The sequence below is a fragment of the Delphinus delphis genome, chromosome 6 (genome assembly GCF_949987515.2).
Source record: "Delphinus delphis chromosome 6, mDelDel1.2, whole genome shotgun sequence".
NCBI classification, from domain to species: Eukaryota; Metazoa; Chordata; class Mammalia; order Artiodactyla; family Delphinidae; genus Delphinus; species Delphinus delphis.
This window is the reverse complement of record NC_082688.1, coordinates 95604187-95624685: the sequence shown is the minus strand read 5'-3', so window position 1 is coordinate 95624685 and position 20499 is coordinate 95604187. Positions and strand designations below refer to the sequence as shown.

Below are 20499 nucleotides of genomic sequence, written 5' to 3'. Positions count from 1 at the left end.
CTAGAAACAAATGATAATGGAGACACAATGATGCAAAATCTGTGGGATGCAGCAAAAGCAGTTCTAAGAGGGAAGTTTATAGCAATATAGTAATGTTTCTTGTTTCTTCATACCTCAAGAAACAAGAAACACCTAAAATAAACAACCTAACCTTACACCTAAAGCAGTTAGAGAAAGAAGAACAAAAAAACCCCAAAGTTAACAGAAGGAAAGAAATCATAAAGATCAGATCAGAAATAAACGAAAAAGAAATGAAGGACACAATAGCAAAGATCAATAAAACTAAAAGCTGGTTCTTTGAGAAGATAAACAAAATAGATAAACCATTAGCCAGACTCATCAAGAAAAAAAGGGAGAAGACAAATCAATAGAATTAGAAATGAAAAGGAGAAATAACAGCTGACACTGCAGAAATACAAAGGATCATGAGAGATGACTACAAGCAGCTATATGCCAATAAAATGGACAACCTGGAAGAAATGGACAAATTCTTAGAAAAGCACAACCTTATGAGACTGAACCAGGAAGAAATAGAAAATATAAACAGACTAATCACAAGCACTGAAATTGAAACTGTGATTAAAAATCTTCCAACAAACAAAAGCCCAGGACCAGATGGCTTCACAGGCAAGCTCCATCAGACATTTAGAGAAGAGCTAACAGCTATCCTCAAACTCTTCCAAAATATAGCAGAGGGAGGAGCACTCCCAAACTATTCTACAAGACCACCATCACCCTGGTACCAAAACCAGACAAAGATATCAGAAAGAAAACTACAGGCCAATATCACTGATGAACATAGATGCAAAAATCCTCAACAGAATACTAGGAAACAGAATCCAACAGCACATTAAAACGATCATACACCATGATCAAGTGGGGTTTATCCTAGGATTGCAGGGATTCTTCAGTATACCCAAATCAATGTGATAAACCATATTAACACATTGAAGGAGGAAAACCATATGATCATCTCAATAGATGTAGAAAAATCTTGACAAAATTCAACACCCATTTATGATAAAAACCCTGCAGAAAGTAGGCATAGAGGGAACTTTCCTCAACATAATAAAGGCCATATATGACAAACCCACAGCCAACATCGTTCTCAGTGGTGAAAAACTGAAACCATTTCCTGTAAGGTCGGGAACAAGACAAGGTTGTCCACTCTCACCACTATTTTTTTTTTTTTTTTTTGCAGTTCGCGGGCCTCTCACTGTTGTGGCCTCTTCCGTTGCGGAGCACAGGCTCCGGACACGCAGGCTCAGCGGCCAAGGCTCACGGGCCTAGCCACTCCACAGCATGTAGGATCTTCCCGGACCGGGGCATGAACCCGTGTCCCCTGCATTGGCGGGTGGACTCTCAACCACTGGGCCACCAGGGAAGCCCCACTCTCACCACTATTATTCAGCATAGTTTTGGAAGTTTTAGCCACAGCAGTCAGAGAAGAAAAACAAATAAAAGGAGTCCAAATAGGAAAAGAAGAAGTAAAGGTGTCACTGTTTGCAGATGACATGATAGTATACATAGAGAATCCTAAAGATGCTACCAGAAAACTACTAGACCTAATCAATGAATTTGGTAAAGTAGCAGGACACAAAATTAATGCACAGAAATCTCTTCCATTCCTATACACTAATGATGAAAATCTGAAAGAGAAATTAAGAAAACACTCCCATTTGCCATTGCAAAAAAAGAATAAAATACCTGGGAATAAACCTACCTAAGGAGACAAAAGACCTGTATGCAGAAAACTGTAAGACACTGATGAAAGAAGTTAAAGATAATACAAACAGATGAAGAAATATACCATATTCTTGGATTGGAAGAATCAACTTTGTGAAAATGACTGTACTACCCAAAGCAATCTACAGATTCATTGCAATCCGTATCAAACTCAATGGCATTTTTCACAGAACTAGGACAAAAAATTTTACAATTTGTATGGAAACGCAAAAGACCCTGAATAGCCAAAGCAATCTTGAGTAAGAAAATCGGAGCTGGAGGAATCAGGCTCCTGGACTATAGCGTATACTACAAAGCTACAGTAATCAAGACAGTATGGTAATGGCACAAAAACAGAAATATAGATCAGTGGAACAGGATAGAAAGCCCAGAGATAAACCCACCACATATGGTCACCTTATTTTTGATAAAGGAGGCAAGAATATACAATGGAGAAAAGAAGGCCTCTTCAATAAGTGATGCTGGGTAAACCGGGCAGCTACATGTAAGAGAATGAAATCAGAACAGTCCCTAACACAATTCACAAAAATAATATCAAAATGGATTAAAGACCTAAATGTAAGGCCAGACACTGTAAGACTCTTATAGGAAAACATAGGCAGAACACTCTGACATAAATCACAGCAAGATCCTTTTGACCCACCTCCTAGAGAGAGGGAAATAAAAACAAAAATAAACAAATGGGACCTAATGAAACTTCAAAGCTTTTGAACAGCAAAGGAAACCATAAACAAGACCAAAAGACAACCCTCAGAAGGGGAGAAAATATTTGCAAATGAAGCAACTGACAGAGGATTAATCTCCAAAATTTACAAGCAGCTCATGCAGCTTAATATCAAAAAAGCAAACCACCCAATCCAAAAATGGGCAGAAGCCCTAAATAGACATTTCTCCAAAGAAGATATACAGATTGCCAATAGTTACATGAAAGGATGCTCAACATCACTAGTCATTAGAGAAATACAAATGAAAACTACAATGAGGTATCACCTCACACCAGTCAGAATAGCCATCGTCAAAAATTCTACAAACAATAAATGCTGGAGGGGGTGTGGAGAAAAGGGAACCCTCTTGCACTGTTGGTGGGAATGTAAATTGATACAGCCACTATGGAGAACAGTATGGAGGTTCCTTAAAAAACTACACATAGAACTACCATACGACCCAACAGTCCCACTACTGGGCATATACCCTGAGAAAATCATAATTCAAAGAGTCATGTTTCAGTGTTCTTTGCAGCTCTATTTACAATAGCCAGGACATGGAAGCAACCAAAGTGTCCATCAATAGATGAATGGATGAAGATGTGGCAAATATATACAATGGAATATTACTCAGCCATAAAAAGAAACGAAATTGAGTTATTTGTAGTGAGGTGGATGGACCTAGAGGCTGTCATACACAGTGAAGTAAGTCAGAAAGAGAAAAACAAATACCATATCCTAACACATATATATGGAATCTTAAAAAAAAAAAAAGGTTCTGAAGAACCTAGGGGCAGGACAGGAATAAAGATGCAGATGTAGAGAATGGACTTGAGGACATGGGGAGGGGGAAGGGTAAGCTGGGACGAAGTGAGAGAGTGGCATGGACATATATACACTACTAAATGTAAAATAGATTGCTAGTGGGAAGCAGCTGCATAGCACAGGGAGATCAGCTCGCTGCTTTGTGACCACCTAGAGGGGTGGGGTTGGGAGGGAGACACAAGAAGGAGGAGATATGGGGATATATGTATATGTATAGCTGATTCACTGTGTTATAAAGCAGAAACTAACACCATTGTAAAGCAATTATACTCCAATAAAAATGTTAGAAAATAAATAAAATTTTTAAAATTAGAAAAAAAAATTTTTTGTTTTATTGAGATATAATTGACATATAGCATTGTATAAATTTAAGGTGTGCAGCATAATTATTTGACTTAAACACATCATGAAATGATTACCACATTAAGTTTAGTGAATATCCATCATCTCATTTAGATACAAAATTAAATAGAAAAAATTTTTTTCCTTGTGATAAAAACTCTTAGAATTTACTCTCAACAATCTTCATACATAATTTAACGGCAGCATTAATTATATTTGTCATGATGTACATTGTATCACCGGTACTTATTTATCTTATAACTGAGAGTTTGTGCCTTTTGACCTTCATCCTGTTCCCCCTCCCCTCACCCTGCCTCTGGTAACCATAGATGTGATCTCTTTTCCTATGAGTTTATTCGTTTCTTTTTGAAGTATAATTGACTTAAAACACTGTTAGTTCTTTTCCTTTTGAAGTATAATTGACTGAAAATGCTGTTTATTCGTTTCTTTTTGAAGTATAGTTGACTTAAAACACTGTTAGTTCCTGGCACACTACATGGTGATTTTATATTTTTGTACATTTCAGAATGATTACCCTGATGAGTCTAGTTACCATACAAAGATATTACAGTAATTAGTAACTATATTCCCCACACTGTACATTTCATATCCATGACTCACTTAATAACACACAACACATCATGCATATATAGCAAATCTTTTTCCGTACATATATCGATGGGCACTCAGATATTGCTACCCCATCTTGGCTATTGTAAATAATACTGAAATGAACATAGGGGTGCAAGAATATTTTCTAACGAGTGTTTTTGTTTTCTTTGGGTAAATACCCAGGGGTAGAATTGCTGGATTGTATGATAGTTCTATTTTTAATTTTTTACAGAGTTTCCATACTGTCCTCCATAGTGGCTGCACCAATTTACATTCCCATGAATAGTGCATGAGGGTTCCCTTTTCTTCGCTTCCTTGCCAACATTTGCTATTTGTGGTCTTTTTGATGATAGCTATTTAGACAGGTGTGAGGTGGTATTTCATTGTGGTCTTGATTTTCATTTCCCTGATGGTTAGTGATCTTGAGCATCTTTTCATGTGCCTATTGGCCATCTGTATGTTTTCTTTGGAAAAATATCTATTCAGATACCCTGCCCATCCTTGTCTTGTTCTAAATCTTAGAGGTAATGCTTTCAGCTTTTCACCATTTAGTATGTTAGCTATGGGCTTGTCATATGTGGCCTTTATTATGTTGAGATATGTTCCCTCTATACCCACTTTGTTGAGAGGTTTTGTCATAACTGATTGTTGAATTTTGTCAGAGATTTTGTCTTTATCCTTACTGAGGTGTTCATGATTTGTATTCTTCAGTTTGTTATTGTGATGTATCACGTTGATAGATTTTCAGATATTGAACCATCCCTGCATCCTTGGGATAATCCCATTTTATCATGGTGTATGATCCTTTTAATGTATTGTTAAATTCAGTTTGCTGATATTTTGTTGAGGAGTTTTGCATCTATGTTCATCAGTGATATTGGCCTGTAATGTTCTTTTTTTGTGATATCACTGGTTTGGGTATCAGGGTGATGCTGGCCTTGTAGAATGATTTCAGAAACATTCCTTCCTCCTCTGTTTTTTTGGAATAGTTTAAGAAGGATAGGTCTTAACCCTTCTTTAAAGGTTTGGAAAAATTCACCTGTGAAGCCCTCTGGTCCTGGGCTTTTGTTTGTTGGGAGTTTTTATTACTGATTCAGTTTTATTACTGGTAATTGGTCTGTTCATATTTTCTACTTCTTCCTGATTCAGTCTTGGGAGGTTGTACATTTCTAGGAATTTGTCCATTTCTCCTAGGTTGTCTATTTTTTGGCGTTTAGTTGTTCATAGTAATTTCTTATGGTCCATTATATTTCTGCAGTGTCTGTAACTTCTTTTTTCATTTCTGATTTATTGATTTGGACCCTGTTTTTTCTTGATGAGTCTTGCTAAAGGTTTATTAATTTTGTTTGTCTTTTCATAGAACCAACTCTTAACTTCATTGATCTTTTCTATTGTTTTTTAGTCTCTTATTTCATTTATTTCTGCTCCAATATTTATTATTTCATTCCTTCTACCAACTTTGAGATTTACTTGTTCTTTTTGTAGCTCCTTTAAGTGTAAGGTTAGGTTGTTTATTTGAACTTTTTCTTGTTTCCTGAGGTAGTCTTATATTGCTTTAAACTTGCAACAGCACACTTCCCTCTGGTCACCAGAGCTACGTGCTCCGAGTGTGCCCTGTGTGTGTGCTGAGCGAGTCTTTCTGTTTTGGTGTGCTGACTAACTACTATGGGTGCTTGGTAGCCATGGTTGGCCCTTGGTCCAGTTGGTTGCCAGACCCTGCCTTGTGCAGAAGTTGCTGGCCCCTGGTAGGCATGCCCAGATCCTGGCATGGCTGGCTGCATGGCCAGGGGAGTCCCAGTCCTGGTGCCAAGCAGCTGGTGGGTGGGCCCAGGTCACAAAGTAGCTGGCTGTAGGGCCAGGGGTCCCAGAGCTAGTGTTGGCCTAGTGTTTGTGGGCAGGGCTAGTCCTGGATTGCCTGGGGCTCAGGGGGTCCTATGATAGCCTGCCTGTTGGTGAGTGGGACTGTGTCCCGGCCCAGCTGGCTCCTTGGCCTGGTGTTTCCCAGTACTGGTGCTGACTAGCTGGTAGGCAAGGATCAGTTTCAGTGCTAATAAGCTAGAGTGAGGATTCAAAAATGGCACTCGCCAATACCAGTGTTGCCATGGTATGATAATCTCCCAAAAGTGGCTGCTGCCAGTGTCTGTGTCCCCAGGATGAGTCCCATTTGCCTCCTGCCTCTCTGGGAGGCTCTCTAAGATCAGCGAGCAGGTCTGACCCAGGCTCCTTTCATATTACTTCTGCCCTTGGATACTGGAGTGTTTGAGATTTTGTGTGCAGCCTTTAAGAGTAGAGTCTCTATTTCCCACAGCTCTCTGGCTGTCCCAAGAGGAAGCTCCACTGACCTTCAAAACCAAATGTTTGGCACTTCCCAGGTGGTCCAGTAAGAATCCACCTTACAATGCAGGGGACCCAGGTTCAATCTCTGGTCAGGGAACTAAGATCCCACATGCAGTGTTGCAACTAAGCCCACACACCACAACTACACCAAGCCCACATGCCTCAACTAGAGAGCCCATGTGCTGCCAACTACAGAGCCCACGCACTCTGGAACCCCTGTGCCACAACTACAGAGCCCACACACCCCAGAGCCTGCATGCCTCAACTAGAGAAGAGAAAACCTGCACATCACAACTAGAGAGAAGCCCACGTGCCACAACGAAAAATCCCGTGTGCCTCAATGAAGATCCCGCATGCCTCAACTAAGACCCGGTGCAGCCAAAAATAAATAAAATAAGTAAATAAATAATAAATTTAAAAAAAAACGCAAATGTTCTGGGGGTTCATCTTCCGGGTGCAGGACACCCAGGCTGGGGAACCTCTTGTGGGGCTCAGACCCCTCACTCCTTGGGAATGACCTCTGTAATTGTAATTATTCTCCCATTTGTGGATCACCTACCTGCGGGTATGGGTCTTGACTATACCATGTCTCCACCTCACCTACCCATCTCATTGTGATTCCTTCTATCTTTAGTTGTGGAAGATCTTGTCTGCTAGTCTTCAGGTCATTCTCATCAATAGCTGCTCTGTAAATAGTCGTAATTTTGGTGTGCCCATGGGAGGAGGTGAGCTCAGGGTCTTCCTAGTCTGCCATCTTGGCCACTCCCAATGCAATAAATTATTATTTATTTATTTTTGGCTGTGTTGGGCCTTCATTGGTGCACACGGGCTTTCTCTAGTTGTGGCAAGCAGGGACTACTCTTCGTTGTGGTGCACAGGCTTCTTGCTGTGGTGGCTTCTGTTGTTGCAGAGCACGGGCTCTAGGCACACAGGCTTCAGTAGTTGCAGCACGTGGGCTCAGTAGTTGCAGCACACGGGCCCTAGAGCATGCAGCTTCAGTAATTGCAGTGCATGGGCTCAGTAGTTGTGGCTTGAAGGCTCTAGAGCGCAGGCTCAGTAGTTGTGGAGCACGGGCTTAGTTGCTCCGTGGCATGTGGGATCTTCCCAGACCAGGGATCAAACCTGTGTCCTCTGCATTGGCAGGCGCATTCTTAACCGCTGCACCACCAGGGAAGTCCCAATAAATTATTTTTTAATTAAGGTGTGTACATTGTTTTTTAGACATAATGCTGCTGTACACTTAATAGACTACAGTATGGTGTAAACATAACTTTTATATGCACTGGGAAACCAAAAACTTCATGTGGTTCTCTCGATTGCTATACTTGCTTCATTGTGGTGGTCTGGAACCGACCCCGGAGTATCTCTGAGGTGTTCCTGTATACACAATTTTCTTGAGTTCTGGATTCTTTCATTCGTCCGTTTGTCTGTTCTCCCTCAAGTGCCAAACCTGTTGTTAATGGGGCTCTGTAGTATTTTTTTCTTTCTGGTAAAGCACCATTGTCCTATTTCTAAGTTCACTTATGTAATTACTGACTCTCAGTAATAGTGTGGTTGTGGGTTTTGACTGGAAGGGTTTTATTTTCCCTCCCTTGACTCTTCTGAAGCCTTGTTGTGAAGATGTCTTTCTGTATCGGTTTTATTTGCTTCTGTGAGGAACTTTGAAGTGTCTTCAGCTCCAGAATTCCTGTGTTAAGTGCCCTGTCTGGCTTACTGCTGCAAGCCTGCATGGGGCACAGGTGTGAGCCTTCCAGTTCTCATGGAAACTGTTTTCCTTTCCTGCCCCATGTGCTAGGCAGAAACAAGATGTCTACATCCCTACATCATGCTGGCAGCTTATCGACTGGTCAGGGCCTTTGGGTGTACTTATTCCTGGTAGTTTGATTTCTCTGTGTGTCACAGTTTTTGTAGAATGGCCTCAACTTTCACAGCAGCAACCGTTAGTACAGACTTGTCTACATGGATATTTTGTTTTTTCATCTTTTTGTGGGTGCCAACACCTCCACATCAGGGAGGACTTATGAAACTAAAGAAGTCCTGGGAAGTGGGAAGCTAAATAACACAGTGGATTATTTGAAAGAGAAGAAGCTCTTGAAGCAATAGGGGAAAAAAGAAGAAAATATGATGAACACCTCTTATAATGAACAAGTTGAGAAATGAAACTGAGGCTTATGCAGGCCAGGTAACGTCTCTGAGTTTCTGAAGTGGTCAGTAGCCATAATACTGATGGGATCTGCCTGACTCCACAACCATGTCCTTTTCACCGAGTCTTGTACGAGTTCATCTGCTTTTGTGAATTTACTTCAAGTAGTCATTCTTTTCCTTCCCTGGTTTCCCAGCATCTTTCGTTATTTTTCTCATAGAAAACCAGTTCTGTTAAAACATACTAGTGAAAGTGGTGTTTCCCAATCTTTTCTGACCACAGTGCATTTTACAGAGCAGCCCAGTGCACAGAGCAATGCATGTGTAGAACAGTTATGTGCCACTGTCCTTTCCCTGGCCCTGTTGGTGCATTTCCATTCCATTCTATTCTTATGGTTTACTTTAGGTGAAATAGGCTGGCTGTGACTAAGTAAACTGATCTCACAACCCTTTAATAGCTCATGTCCCATAGTTTGGCCAGTGTTTTTTTTTTTTTTTTTTGGTTTACTTATTTATTTATTTATTTTTGGCTGTGTTGGGTCTTCGTTTCTGTGCGAGGGCTTTCTCTAGTTGTGGCAAGCTGGGGCCACTCTTCATCGTGGTGTGCAGGCCTCTCACTATCGCGGCCTCTCTTGCTGTGGAGCACAGGCTCCAGACGCACAGGCTCAGTAGTTGTGGCTCACGGGCCTAGTTGCTCCGCGGCATGTGGGATCTTCCCAGACCAGGGCTCGAACCCCTGTCCTCTGCATTAGCAGGCAGATTCTCAACCACTGCACTACCAGGGAAGCTCTGGCCAGTGTTTTTGAAGCATGACTTAAAGCTAGAGTATTTGTCAGCAGAGGACATAATAGGTTGTCTCCTCAAGAGCCCATCTCTTGTCTCAGCTGAACTCAATCCATGCTTCTCCTGTGCAACTGGCCACTCTGTTTTCCCCCCTTTTGGGATGAGGGGGATTCCTTTTAAATGGTATTCCAGCATTAACTTGAGAAATTGGGAACAGAGCTCACTTATTCTTTTGGTGGCTTCCTGTAGATAACATGTAATTTTTTTTTAATATTTATTTATAGTTATTTATTTATTTATTTTGGCTGCGCCAGGTCTTAGTTGCTGCATGCGGACTTCTTAGTTGCAGCATGCATGTGTGATCTAGTTCCCCACCAAGGATCAAACCCAGGCCCCCTGCATTGCGAACGCAGAGTCTTACCCACTGGACCATGGGGGAAGTCCTAGTAACATGTATTTTTAAACCACTTAACTGTAAGATTGTTACTTGCTCTGCCTCTTCATACCTTTGATCTTGATCTTTTTATATTTTCTCCCTGTTTGTCTCATTCCAGGTACTTTATTTAGCAACTTCTTTCTTAAGTGAGTTTTAAAACTAAAGCAACGGTTTGCCATTCATCTATTCATCTTGGAATTCTAGCTCAATTTTTTTTATTTAAGTACTACTAGGTGGCCTATTAAGAGTAGAATTGATGACCGAGTATCTGATTTTTAATATACTATTGTCTAATTTTACTTTTTAAGAATAAAAAGAGAGCTAGGAGGCCAGAAGGCAAATAGAGTAGAATGACAACACTTGTGTGTCCTGTCACCTTCCCTCTTCTGGACAGCTGATAATGTGTGTCCTGTAACAAGAATGACTGCTGAAGTATACCACTCCTGTCTCTTTCCCCAGCCCTCCAAGCCATAACATTGTGGTGAATGGAAAAGAATGTATAAACTTTGCCTCATTCAATTTTCTTGGATTGTTGGATAACCCTAGGCTCAAGGTAAGTAGCACATATGCTGAAGTGGACAGATAACATGACTGACATAAGCATCTGGACATAAAATAAGAGACAAATGCAGAATATCAGAAGGGGCTGTGTAAGTACTTACTCTTTACTCTTTAGTGACAGAGCTGTAACCTAGTTTTCAACAAAGGGAGGCAAGAGTGTCCTAATGTGGCTTAGTGCTGGGTGACAACCAGAGAACTATATGAACCAGACCCAGGTAATAGTTGGAGATGTGTCTAGGAAATTGCTTCATCTCCTGTTGGGATTGTGGGCCAGTAAACATTTTTTGAGGAAAGACCTGTGCCCACAAATGCCAGAAAGTACGAATGCATTGAGTTAACCAGGTTTCATTGATCAAGCTAATATAACTTTTCCATGTTTTAAGTCGTATACCTAAGTCTTCCCATCCCTCTTTTCTTTATATCCTGTTAGAATTGTCTTAGTACTAAGAAAGGAAAAGCCAGGGTACTGGGGAGCTGTGTGGGTTAAAGAATAGGAAATGTCATTTTTAAACTGTTAAAGATATATTATTACAGTCTAATTTTTTTTTTTACTTTCACAAAGGCAGCAGCTTTGGCATCTCTAAAGAAGTATGGTGTGGGAACTTGTGGACCTAGAGGATTTTATGGCACATTTGGTATGTTTTCTGTCATATTTTTCAGACTACTGCTTTCAAGAATTAAGATTCAGTTTGATTTCAAAACTCCTTGGAAAAGGTATCCTTAATTAGTTGTGGAAATAAGCTGGTGAACTTTATAGATTTTGTGTTTGAAATCATTGGTAGGAGATGCATTGGTCTGGGGCTGACTGTCCGTTGTGGAGAAGAGTCATAGGTATCTAAGGCACACTGTCTCAGTAGGGCGAAGCCTGAGCTCTTGTTGCATTTGCCCCAGGAGACATGGTGTGAGGAGACTGTTTCTGCTGTGCATGACAGTTGTAAGGGGAAGCATCCGGTTGTGAGTGGCTCTGCTCTTTGTAGTCATGCAGGAACCCAGATTTTCCCTGTCTCGTTGCTCTAGGCCTCAGGGCACCATCTTTGTGTGACCGAAGCCAAGTGATGAGTATGGAGGAGCAGGAGTGCAGGGCATTGGTACCTGTTTAGGTGGGCAGGTGGTGGTGCTTATCATTCCGGCCACATTCTGTTGGTGAGAACATTACCCAGGTCATGTCTCCCAGCAGAGGGACTGGAAAATTGCTCTAGCTGGGCAGCCACCACGTGCCGGAAGGAAAGTGAGAACAGATTTGGGGGATGGGGGAGGTCATAGACTGTGTAGCCCTTTTCTTTCTGGAATGAAGACAAAGGATCATTGATTTCCTTGTGTGTGGATGACCTGGAGATGGGCTAACTACATATTAGGATGAGAGTGTGATTTCAAACACGATGAACTCCCTAAATCAGAGTCATCAAAGAAGACCCTGGAATTTTATGGTGGTTTTTTATTAAATGTATATTGTTCTTTGCTTCTGAAAATTTCAAAAATGTTGTTAAATAATTTTCCAAATAAGTATATTACTGGAAATAACATTCTGGTTTACAAAATGTCAGAGGGTGGGGACAGTGGGGCCAGGCAAGTCTCTTTTGTCTTCTCTACTCATTTTCATTTCTGGGTCTTTGTTTTTTTCACTTTAACAGTTAAGATGTTTTTATTTAAGGGAGCACCTTTCTTTATCCCTTAGCTAATTTAGTGGTTAAATTATTTTTATTGGAAACAGATGATGGGAGTTGGTGTCCAAGAATCCTACAGTTGGAAAGGATCTTTAAAATCTTGTATTCCAGCATCCCAGCTATTCAGAAGAAGAACAGAAAGCTCAGAGAGGTTAAGTGACTTCCTCATGGTCACATAGCTAATTAATTTCAGCCCTAAAACTAGAAAATAAGTATTCTGATTTGCAATATTAATGGCAAGATCAAAGACTTAAAAGAGCTCAGATCAGAGGCTCCCTCTTTCCTCTAGCCTAGTGCAAACATGATTTGTTTGCCTGCTTTTTACTGGTAGGGTATTATTTCCTTCATAAGAATTAGAAAACTAAAAAAGGCATTTTTTTTACAAAGTTGTTTGTTGTAGTCTGATCAACAAGGCTTTCTTTCCATGATCTGCTTGTGGGGTAAAGAAATTGCTTTCTTAAAAGCCTCTCTTTCTAGTAGATCTTATTTGCATGTGTGGCCTTGGCTCTTGCTCAGGAGTTAATCTGAGAAGACTGATAAGAGATTTATTGCTAAATTTAGAGAAAAAAAAGTTTCAAATCTTCAAGACCAGTTTTCCCAGAACTATGGAAATATGTTGTTTTAATTGCCCAGTCAGTTTTTCATTTGGATCACCTGAAATATGTGTAATAGGATGCTGTGTGCCTCCAAACTTGGGGGGGGGGGATCTTTAGTGATTTTTAAATTAATTTTTTTAATTTAAATATAGTTGATGTACAATATTACGTTAGTTTCAGGTGTAGTATATAGTGATCTGACATGCATACATTATGAAATGATCACCATGGAGTCTAGTAACCGTCTGTCCCCAAAGTTATTACAATATTTTTGGCCATATTCCTTATGCTGTGTGTTACATCACCATTGCTTATTTATTTTATAGCTGGAGCTTTGTACCTCTTAATCCCCTACACCTAATTTTCCCCACCCCTGATCCCCTTTCCCTCTGGCAACCACCCCTTTGTTCTGTGTATCTATGAGTCTGTTTTCATTTTGTTTGTTTTGTTTTTTAGAGTCCACATATTAGTGAGATCATATGCTATTTGTCTTTCTCTGTCCAACTTATTTCACTGTTCATTAATTTTCTTGATTGAATAATTCAATCCAAGATATAAATCTCAAAGATTTAAAGAGATAGTGAAGTCTTCTCCCCACTGCCATTCCACCCCCAAAAAAGACAGCTACTCTCAGTAGTTTCTTGTTCATTCTTCCAGGCTTTTTTCAGTGTGTGCAAACCACTTCCATACATTTCCCCCCCAGTTTTACAAAAATGGTAGCATACCACATACATGTGGTGTGCTGTTCAAGTGCGTTTTAAATTTAAATTGGATTTGATCCTTCAAGTGTCTGAATGGGCCACCAGAGTCAATATAATGAACACATAGTTGTGTATTAGCTACTCTGTGAACTACATTATTGGTCACTGTGTCATCCTTATCCTAATGTAGTCAAAGGTTCAAACAGACTGTGGTATCTGGACAAAGGTTGAAGGTTAATTTGCAGTGTGATGGTTTTGTAATAAGACACCAAACCTACAGCTTGGAGTAATGTGTATTGTTTTCTGAGTACATTGTCCTTCCTGTAAACTTGTTTTGTTCCTTTTCAACAGTTGCCCATGCTTGCTTATCATCTTTTTTCCTTTCTTTATGTGTATATAGTATGTATTTTTACTTGGTTTTCCAACAGGGTATTTTCTATGTTTTTCCTTATTCTGGAACTAATCACTTATATTACTGTAGTTGTATTAAATTACCTTGAAATTTCAGTGTTAGATAAGTTCAAGAAGATACTTGAGGTCAGCTAAGGCTATATTTTAAATCTCTAAAATACCCTTGGGACTTCCCTGGTGGCGCAGTGGTTAAGAATCCGCCTGCCAATCCAGGGGACACAGGTTCAAACCCTGGTCCAGGAAGATCCCACATGCCACGGAGCAACTAAGCTTGTGCGCCATGACTACTGAAGCCCGCGTGCCTAGAGCCCGTACTCTGCAACAAAGAGTAGCTCCCACTAGCCACAACTAGAGAAAGCCTGCGCACAGCAATGAAGACCCAACGCAGCCAAAAATAAATAAATAAATTTATTTTAAAAATAAAATAAAATACCCTCTATAATTAAATTATTCTAAATATTTAGATATTTGCCCTTTGTACTGAGCATTAAAGCAGAAGTGAACTTCCCTTTCCTCTCATTTTAGTAGCTTGTGTGTGAGGCTAGGGTCTCTTTCCCAGGCCCACTAATAGGTTGCTTTTGATTTTGGCTTTTTCTTTTCCTGGAAGTACTAATATCACTCAGGCATCTGTTTTCAGTGATGAAAATGCTCTGTCTTCTAGCTCTTTTCTCAACTTTTCAGATAGTGAATGAAAATCACTTACTGGAAAAGTAAATTTCCTTATTAAAACATTTTCTGTTTATTATTTCATAGTAACATATTAGATGGTACTGGATGATTAACACAAAAAAAGAAAATTGACAGTTGAATTAAAATTCTTCTAGTTTCTTAGGCTAAATGTTCTCCTGCCTCCTAAAGGCCCAGCAGGTTCTTAAAATAGTCTTGTGAGGACTGTGTGGATCAGAAGTGTTTCCACCTTCTCATCTTATCGTTTTAATGTGTAGTTTAGAATCAGTCAAGTGATTTTATCAGGTTGTGGAGCTAATGGGGTCCCTGTGCACTTTGATAGTTTCTCTTGTTGAACCTCTCTGATTGTTTTGTTTGTAATGCATTCAGATCTCATTTACATGTGGTTTATCCCTGTGCCTGGGATCTGTTTTGCATACATGATGCCTACTTGATTCTTTGGTCTTAAACTAAATCAAAAGACAATTAGTGGCAGTTTCATGGTGAGAGATAGTGGCATATAATTGTGTTCTAGAGCCAATAGTGAACAATTGTTCATTTGTTTATTTTAAAAAATATTTTCTCTCTGTTGTAGGACCATGAATGCATGTTTTAGTAGGAAGGGCATTTGGTCATAAAATTCTTAGATCTGCCACTTCTTCCTACCAGTCATGGAATTGTAGTTTTCACAGTGTAGGCAGGGAATCATCTTTGTTGCACAACTTAGAACATTTTGGTAAGAATAAGATACTGTATGTGAAAACATTCTGGAAAACATTCAGCACTGTTTTTAACGTTTTAATGAGTACATAGGTGACATTTGTACTTTTAAGAAAATTGTCCAAGTCTCAAGGGATTTAAAAAAAGTCTGCAGGGCTTCCCTGGTGGCGCAGTGGTTGAGAGTCCGCCTGCCGGTGCAGGGGACATGGGTTCGTGCCCCGGTCTGGGAAGATCGCACATGCCATGGAGCGGCTGGGGGAGTGAGCCATGGCTGCTGAGCCTGCGCGTCCGGAGCCTGTGCTCTGCAATGAGAGAGGCCACAACAGTGAGAGGCCCGCGTACCGCAAAAAAAAAAAAAAAAAAGGTATGTAACACAAAAATATGGAGATTTTAAGAGAAAATATAGTTGGTTGTTTTTAAACTGTTCTAAAGTTAGGTATTTTATAGTCTTTCCTCTGAAAAACAATCAAGAAGGCCATAATACCTCTTTTTATTCTGATAAATATGAACTTGAATAAGTGGCTTTAATATAAGATAGTTCTTTAATATCCAGGATTTGGATAACGTAATTAGCAGATAGCGTACCTTTTTTCCTTATAAAAGATTACTCTTTTTTGGAGGGGGAAAGCTTCGGAACCCCGGAGGAGAGCACAGCAACAGGGGTGCAGAGGGCAAAGTGGAGAGATTCCCGCACAGAGGATTGGTGCCGAACGGCACTAACCAGCCCGAGAGGCTTATCTGCTCACCTGCCGGGGCAGGTGGGGATGGGAGCTGAGGCTCGGGCTTCAGTCAGAGCTGAAGGAGAGGACTGGAGTTAGCGGCATGAACACAGCCTCCAGGGGGTTAGTGCACCACGGCTAGCCGGGAGGGAGTCCGGGGAAAAGTCTGGACCTGCCAAAGAGGCAAGAGACTTTTTCTTCCCTCTTTGTTTCCTGGTGCGTGAGGAGAGGGGATTAAGAGCGCTGCTTAAAGGAGCTCCAGAAACGGGCGTGAGCCGTGGCTAAAAGCGCAGACCCCAGAGACGGGCATGAGACGCTAAGGCTGCTGCTGCCGCCACCAAGAAGCCTGTGTGCGAGCACAGGTCACTATCCATACCCCCCTTCTGGGGAGCCTGTGCAGCTCGCCACTGCCAAGGTCCCAAGATCCAGGGACAACTTCCCCGGGAGAACACACAGCACGCCTCAGTCTGGCGCAATGTCACGCCAGCCTCTGCCGCCGCAGGCTCGCCCCGCACTCCGTACCCCTCCCTCCTCCAGGCCTGAGTGAGCCAGAGTCCCCGAAGCAGCTGCTCCTTTAACCTCGTCCTGTCTGAGCGAAGAACAGACGACCTCCGGCGACCTACACGCACAGGCAGGGACAAATCCAAAGCTGAGTCCCGGGAGCTTTGAGAACAAAGAAGAGAAAGGGAAATCTCTCCCAGCAGCCTCAGAAGCAGCGGATTAAAGCTCCACAATCAACTTGATGTACCCTGCATCTGTGGAATACATGAATAGACAACGAATCATCCCAAACTGAGGAGGTGGACTTTGAGAGCAAGATTTATTATTTTTTCCCCTTTTCCTCTTTTTGTGACTGGGTATGTGTATGCTTCCTTGGGAGATTTTGTCTGTGTAGCTTTGCTTCCACCATTTGTCCTAGGGTTCTATCCGTCTGGGTTTTTTTTTTTTTTTCCCTTTTAAAAAAAATTTTTTTTCGTTCTTAATAATTATTTTTTATTTAAATTATTTTATCTTACTTTATTTTATTTTATTTATTTCTTTCCTTCCTTCCCTCCTTCCTTCCTTCCTTCCTTCCTTCCTTCCTTCCTTCCTTTCTTTCTACTTCTACTAATTCTTTCTTTCTTCTTTCTTTCTACTTTTTCTCCCTTTTATTCTGAGCCGTGTGGATGAAAGGCTCTTGGTGCTGCCGCCATGGGAGAGCCAACTTCAGGACACTGGTCAACAAGACACCTTTTAGCTCCACATAATATCAAACAGCAAAAATCGCCCAGAGATCTCCATCTCAACACCAGCACCCCGCTTCACTCAACGGCCAGCAAGCTACAGTGTGGGACACCCTATGCCAAACAGCTAGCAAGACAGGAACACAACCCCACCCATTAGCAGAGAGGCTGCCTAAAATCATAATAAGTCCACAGACACCCCAAATCACACCACCAGACGTGGACCTGCCCACCAGAAAGACAAGATCCAGCCTCATCCACCAGAACACAGGCACTAGTCCCCTCCACCAGGAAGCCTACACAACCCACTGAACCAACTTAGCCACTGGGGACAGACACCAAAAACAACAGGAATTACAAACCTGCAGCATACAAAAAGGAGACCCCAAACACAGTAAGATAAGCAAAATGAGAAGACAGAAGAACACACAACAGATGAAGGAGCAAGATAAAAACGCACCAGACCTAACAAATGAAGAGGAAATAGGCAGTTTAACTGAAAAAGAATTCAGAATAATGATAGTAAAGATGATCCAAAATCTTGGAAATAGAATAGAAAAAATGCAAGAAACATTTAACAAGGACCTAGAAGAACTAAAGATGAAACAAGCAACGATGAAAAACACAATAAATGAAATTAAAAGTACTCTAGGGCTTCCCTGATGGCGCAGTGGTTAAGAATCCGCCTGCCAATGCCGGGGACACAGGTTCGAGACCTGGTCTGGGAAGATCCCACATGCCGTGGAGTAACTAAACAAGTGTGCCATGAGCCTGCGCTCTAGAGCCTGCAAGCCACAGCTACTGAAGCCTGCACACCTAGAGCCCGTGCTCCGCAACAAAGCCACAGCAATGAGAAACCCTCGCACCACAATGAAGAGTAGCCCCTGCTCGCTGCAACTAGAGAAAGCCCACGCGCAGCAACAAAGACCCAATTCAGCCAAAAATAAATAAATAAATTTATTTTTTTAAAAAAATACTCTAGGGCTTCACTGGTGGCACAGTGGTTGAGAGTCCGCCTGCCAATGCAGGGGACGCGGGTTCGTGCCCCGGTCCGGGAGGATCCCGCATGCCACGGAGCGGCTGGACCTGTGAGCCATGGCCGCTGAGCCTGTGCGTCCGGAGCCTGTTGCTCCGCAGCGGGAGAGGCCACAACGGTGAGAGGCCCGCGTACCACAAAAAAAAAAAAAAATACTCTAGATGGGATCAATAGCAGGACAACTGAGGCAGAAGAACGGATAAGTGACCTGGAAGATAAAATACTGGAAATAACTACTGCAGAGCAAAATAAAGAAAGAAGAATGAAAAGAACTGAGGACAGTCTCAGAGACCTCTGGGCCAACATTAAACGCACCAACATTTGAATTATAGGGGTTCCACAAGAAGAAGAGAAAAGAAAGGGACTGAGAAAATATTTGAAGAGATTATAGTTGAAAACTTCCCTAATATGGAAAAGGAAATAGTTAATCAAGTCCAGGAAGCACAGAGAGTCCCATACAGGATAAATGCAAGGAGAAATATGCCAAGACACATATTAATCAAACTGTCAGAAATTAAATATAAAGAAAACATATTAAAAGCAGCAAGGGAAAACAACAAATAACACACAAGGGAATCCCCATAAGGTTAACAGCTGATCTTTCAGCAGAAACTCTGCAAGGCAGAAGGAACTGGCAGGACATATTTAAAGTGATGAAGAAGAAAAACCTGCAACCAAGATTACTCTACCCAGCAAGGATCTCATTCAGATTTGATGGAGAAATTAAAGCCTTTACAGACAAGCAAAAGCTGAGAGAGTTCAGCACCACCAAACCAGCTTTTCAGCAAATGCTAAAGGAACTTCTCTAGGCAAGATACACAAGAGAAGGAAAAGACTTAACAATAACGAACCCAAAGCAATTAAGAAAATGGGAATAGGAACATACATACCGATAATTACCTTAAATGTAAATGGACTAAATGCTCCCACCAAAAGACACAGATTGGCTGAATGGATACAAAAACAAGACCCATGTATATGCTGTCTACAAGAGACCCACTTCAGACCTAGAGACACTTACAGACTGAAAGTAAGGGGATGGAAAAAGATATTCCATGCAAATGGAAACCAAAAGAAAGCTGGAGTAGCAATTCTCGTATCAGACAAAATAGACTTTAAAATAAAGACTATTAGAAGAGACAAAGAAGGACACTACATAATGATCAAGGGATTGATCCAAGAAGAAGATATAACAATTGTAAATATTTATGCACCTAACATAGGAGCACCTCAATACATAAGGCAAATACTAACAGCCATGAAAGGGGAAATCGACAGTAACACATTCATAGTAAGGGACTTTAACACCCCACTTTCACCAATGGACAGATGCAAGATGAAAATAAATAAGGAAACACAAGCTTTAAATGATACATTAAACAAGATGGACTTAATTGATATTTATAGGACATTGCATCCAAAAACAACAGAATACACATTTTTCTCAAGTGCTTATCGAACATTCTCCAGGATAGATCATATCTTGGGTCACAAATCAAGCCTTGCTAAATTTAAGAAAATTGAAATTTTATCAAGTATCTTTTCCAACCACAACACTATGAGACTAGATATCAATTACAGGAAAAGTTCTGTAAAAAAATACAAACACATGGAGGCTAAACAATACACTACTTAATAACGAAGTGATCACTGAAGAAATCAAAGAGGAAATTAAAAAATACCTAGAAACAAATGATAATGGAGACACGACGACCCAAAACCTATGGGATGCAGCAAAAGCAGTTCTAAGAGGGACGTTTATAGCAATACAATCCTACCTTAAGAAACAGGAAACATCTTGAATAAACAACCTAACCTTGCACCTAAAGCAATTAGAGAAAGAAGAACAAAAAACCCCCAAAGTTAGCAGAAGGAAAGAAATCATAAAGATCATATCAGAAATAAATGAAAAAGAAATGAAGGAAACGATAGCAAAGATCAATAAAACTAAAAGCTGGTTCTTTGAGAAGATAAACAAAATTGATAAACCATTAGCCAGACTCATCAAGAAAAAGAGGGAGAAGACTCAAATCAATAGAATTAGAAATGAAAAAGGAGAAGTAACAACTGACACTGCAGAAATACAAAAGATCATGAGAGAGTACTACAAGTAACTCTATGCCAATAAAATGGACAACCTGGAAGAAATGGACAAATTCTTAGAAAGGCACACCTGCCAAGACTGAATCTGGAAGAAATAGAAAATTTGAAGAGACCAGTCACAAGCACTGAAATTGAAACTGTGATTAAAAATCTTCCAACAAACAAAAGCCCA

The 20499-nt window shown here is 40.8% G+C and overlaps 1 protein-coding gene across 2 annotated transcripts in view; it reads left to right on the top strand.

Annotated features, from left to right (window-relative positions):
- Positions 1-20499, top strand: part of SPTLC1 (serine palmitoyltransferase long chain base subunit 1) — a 73342-nt gene that overhangs the window by 16076 nt on the left and 36767 nt on the right. For both annotated transcript variants that reach the window (XM_060015107.1, XM_060015108.1), the window contains exons 4-5: positions 10387-10480; positions 11051-11123. In XM_060015107.1, coding sequence (XP_059871090.1) covers positions 10387-10480; positions 11051-11123 — 167 coding nt within the window. The remainder of the gene's footprint in view (positions 1-10386; positions 10481-11050; positions 11124-20499) is intronic.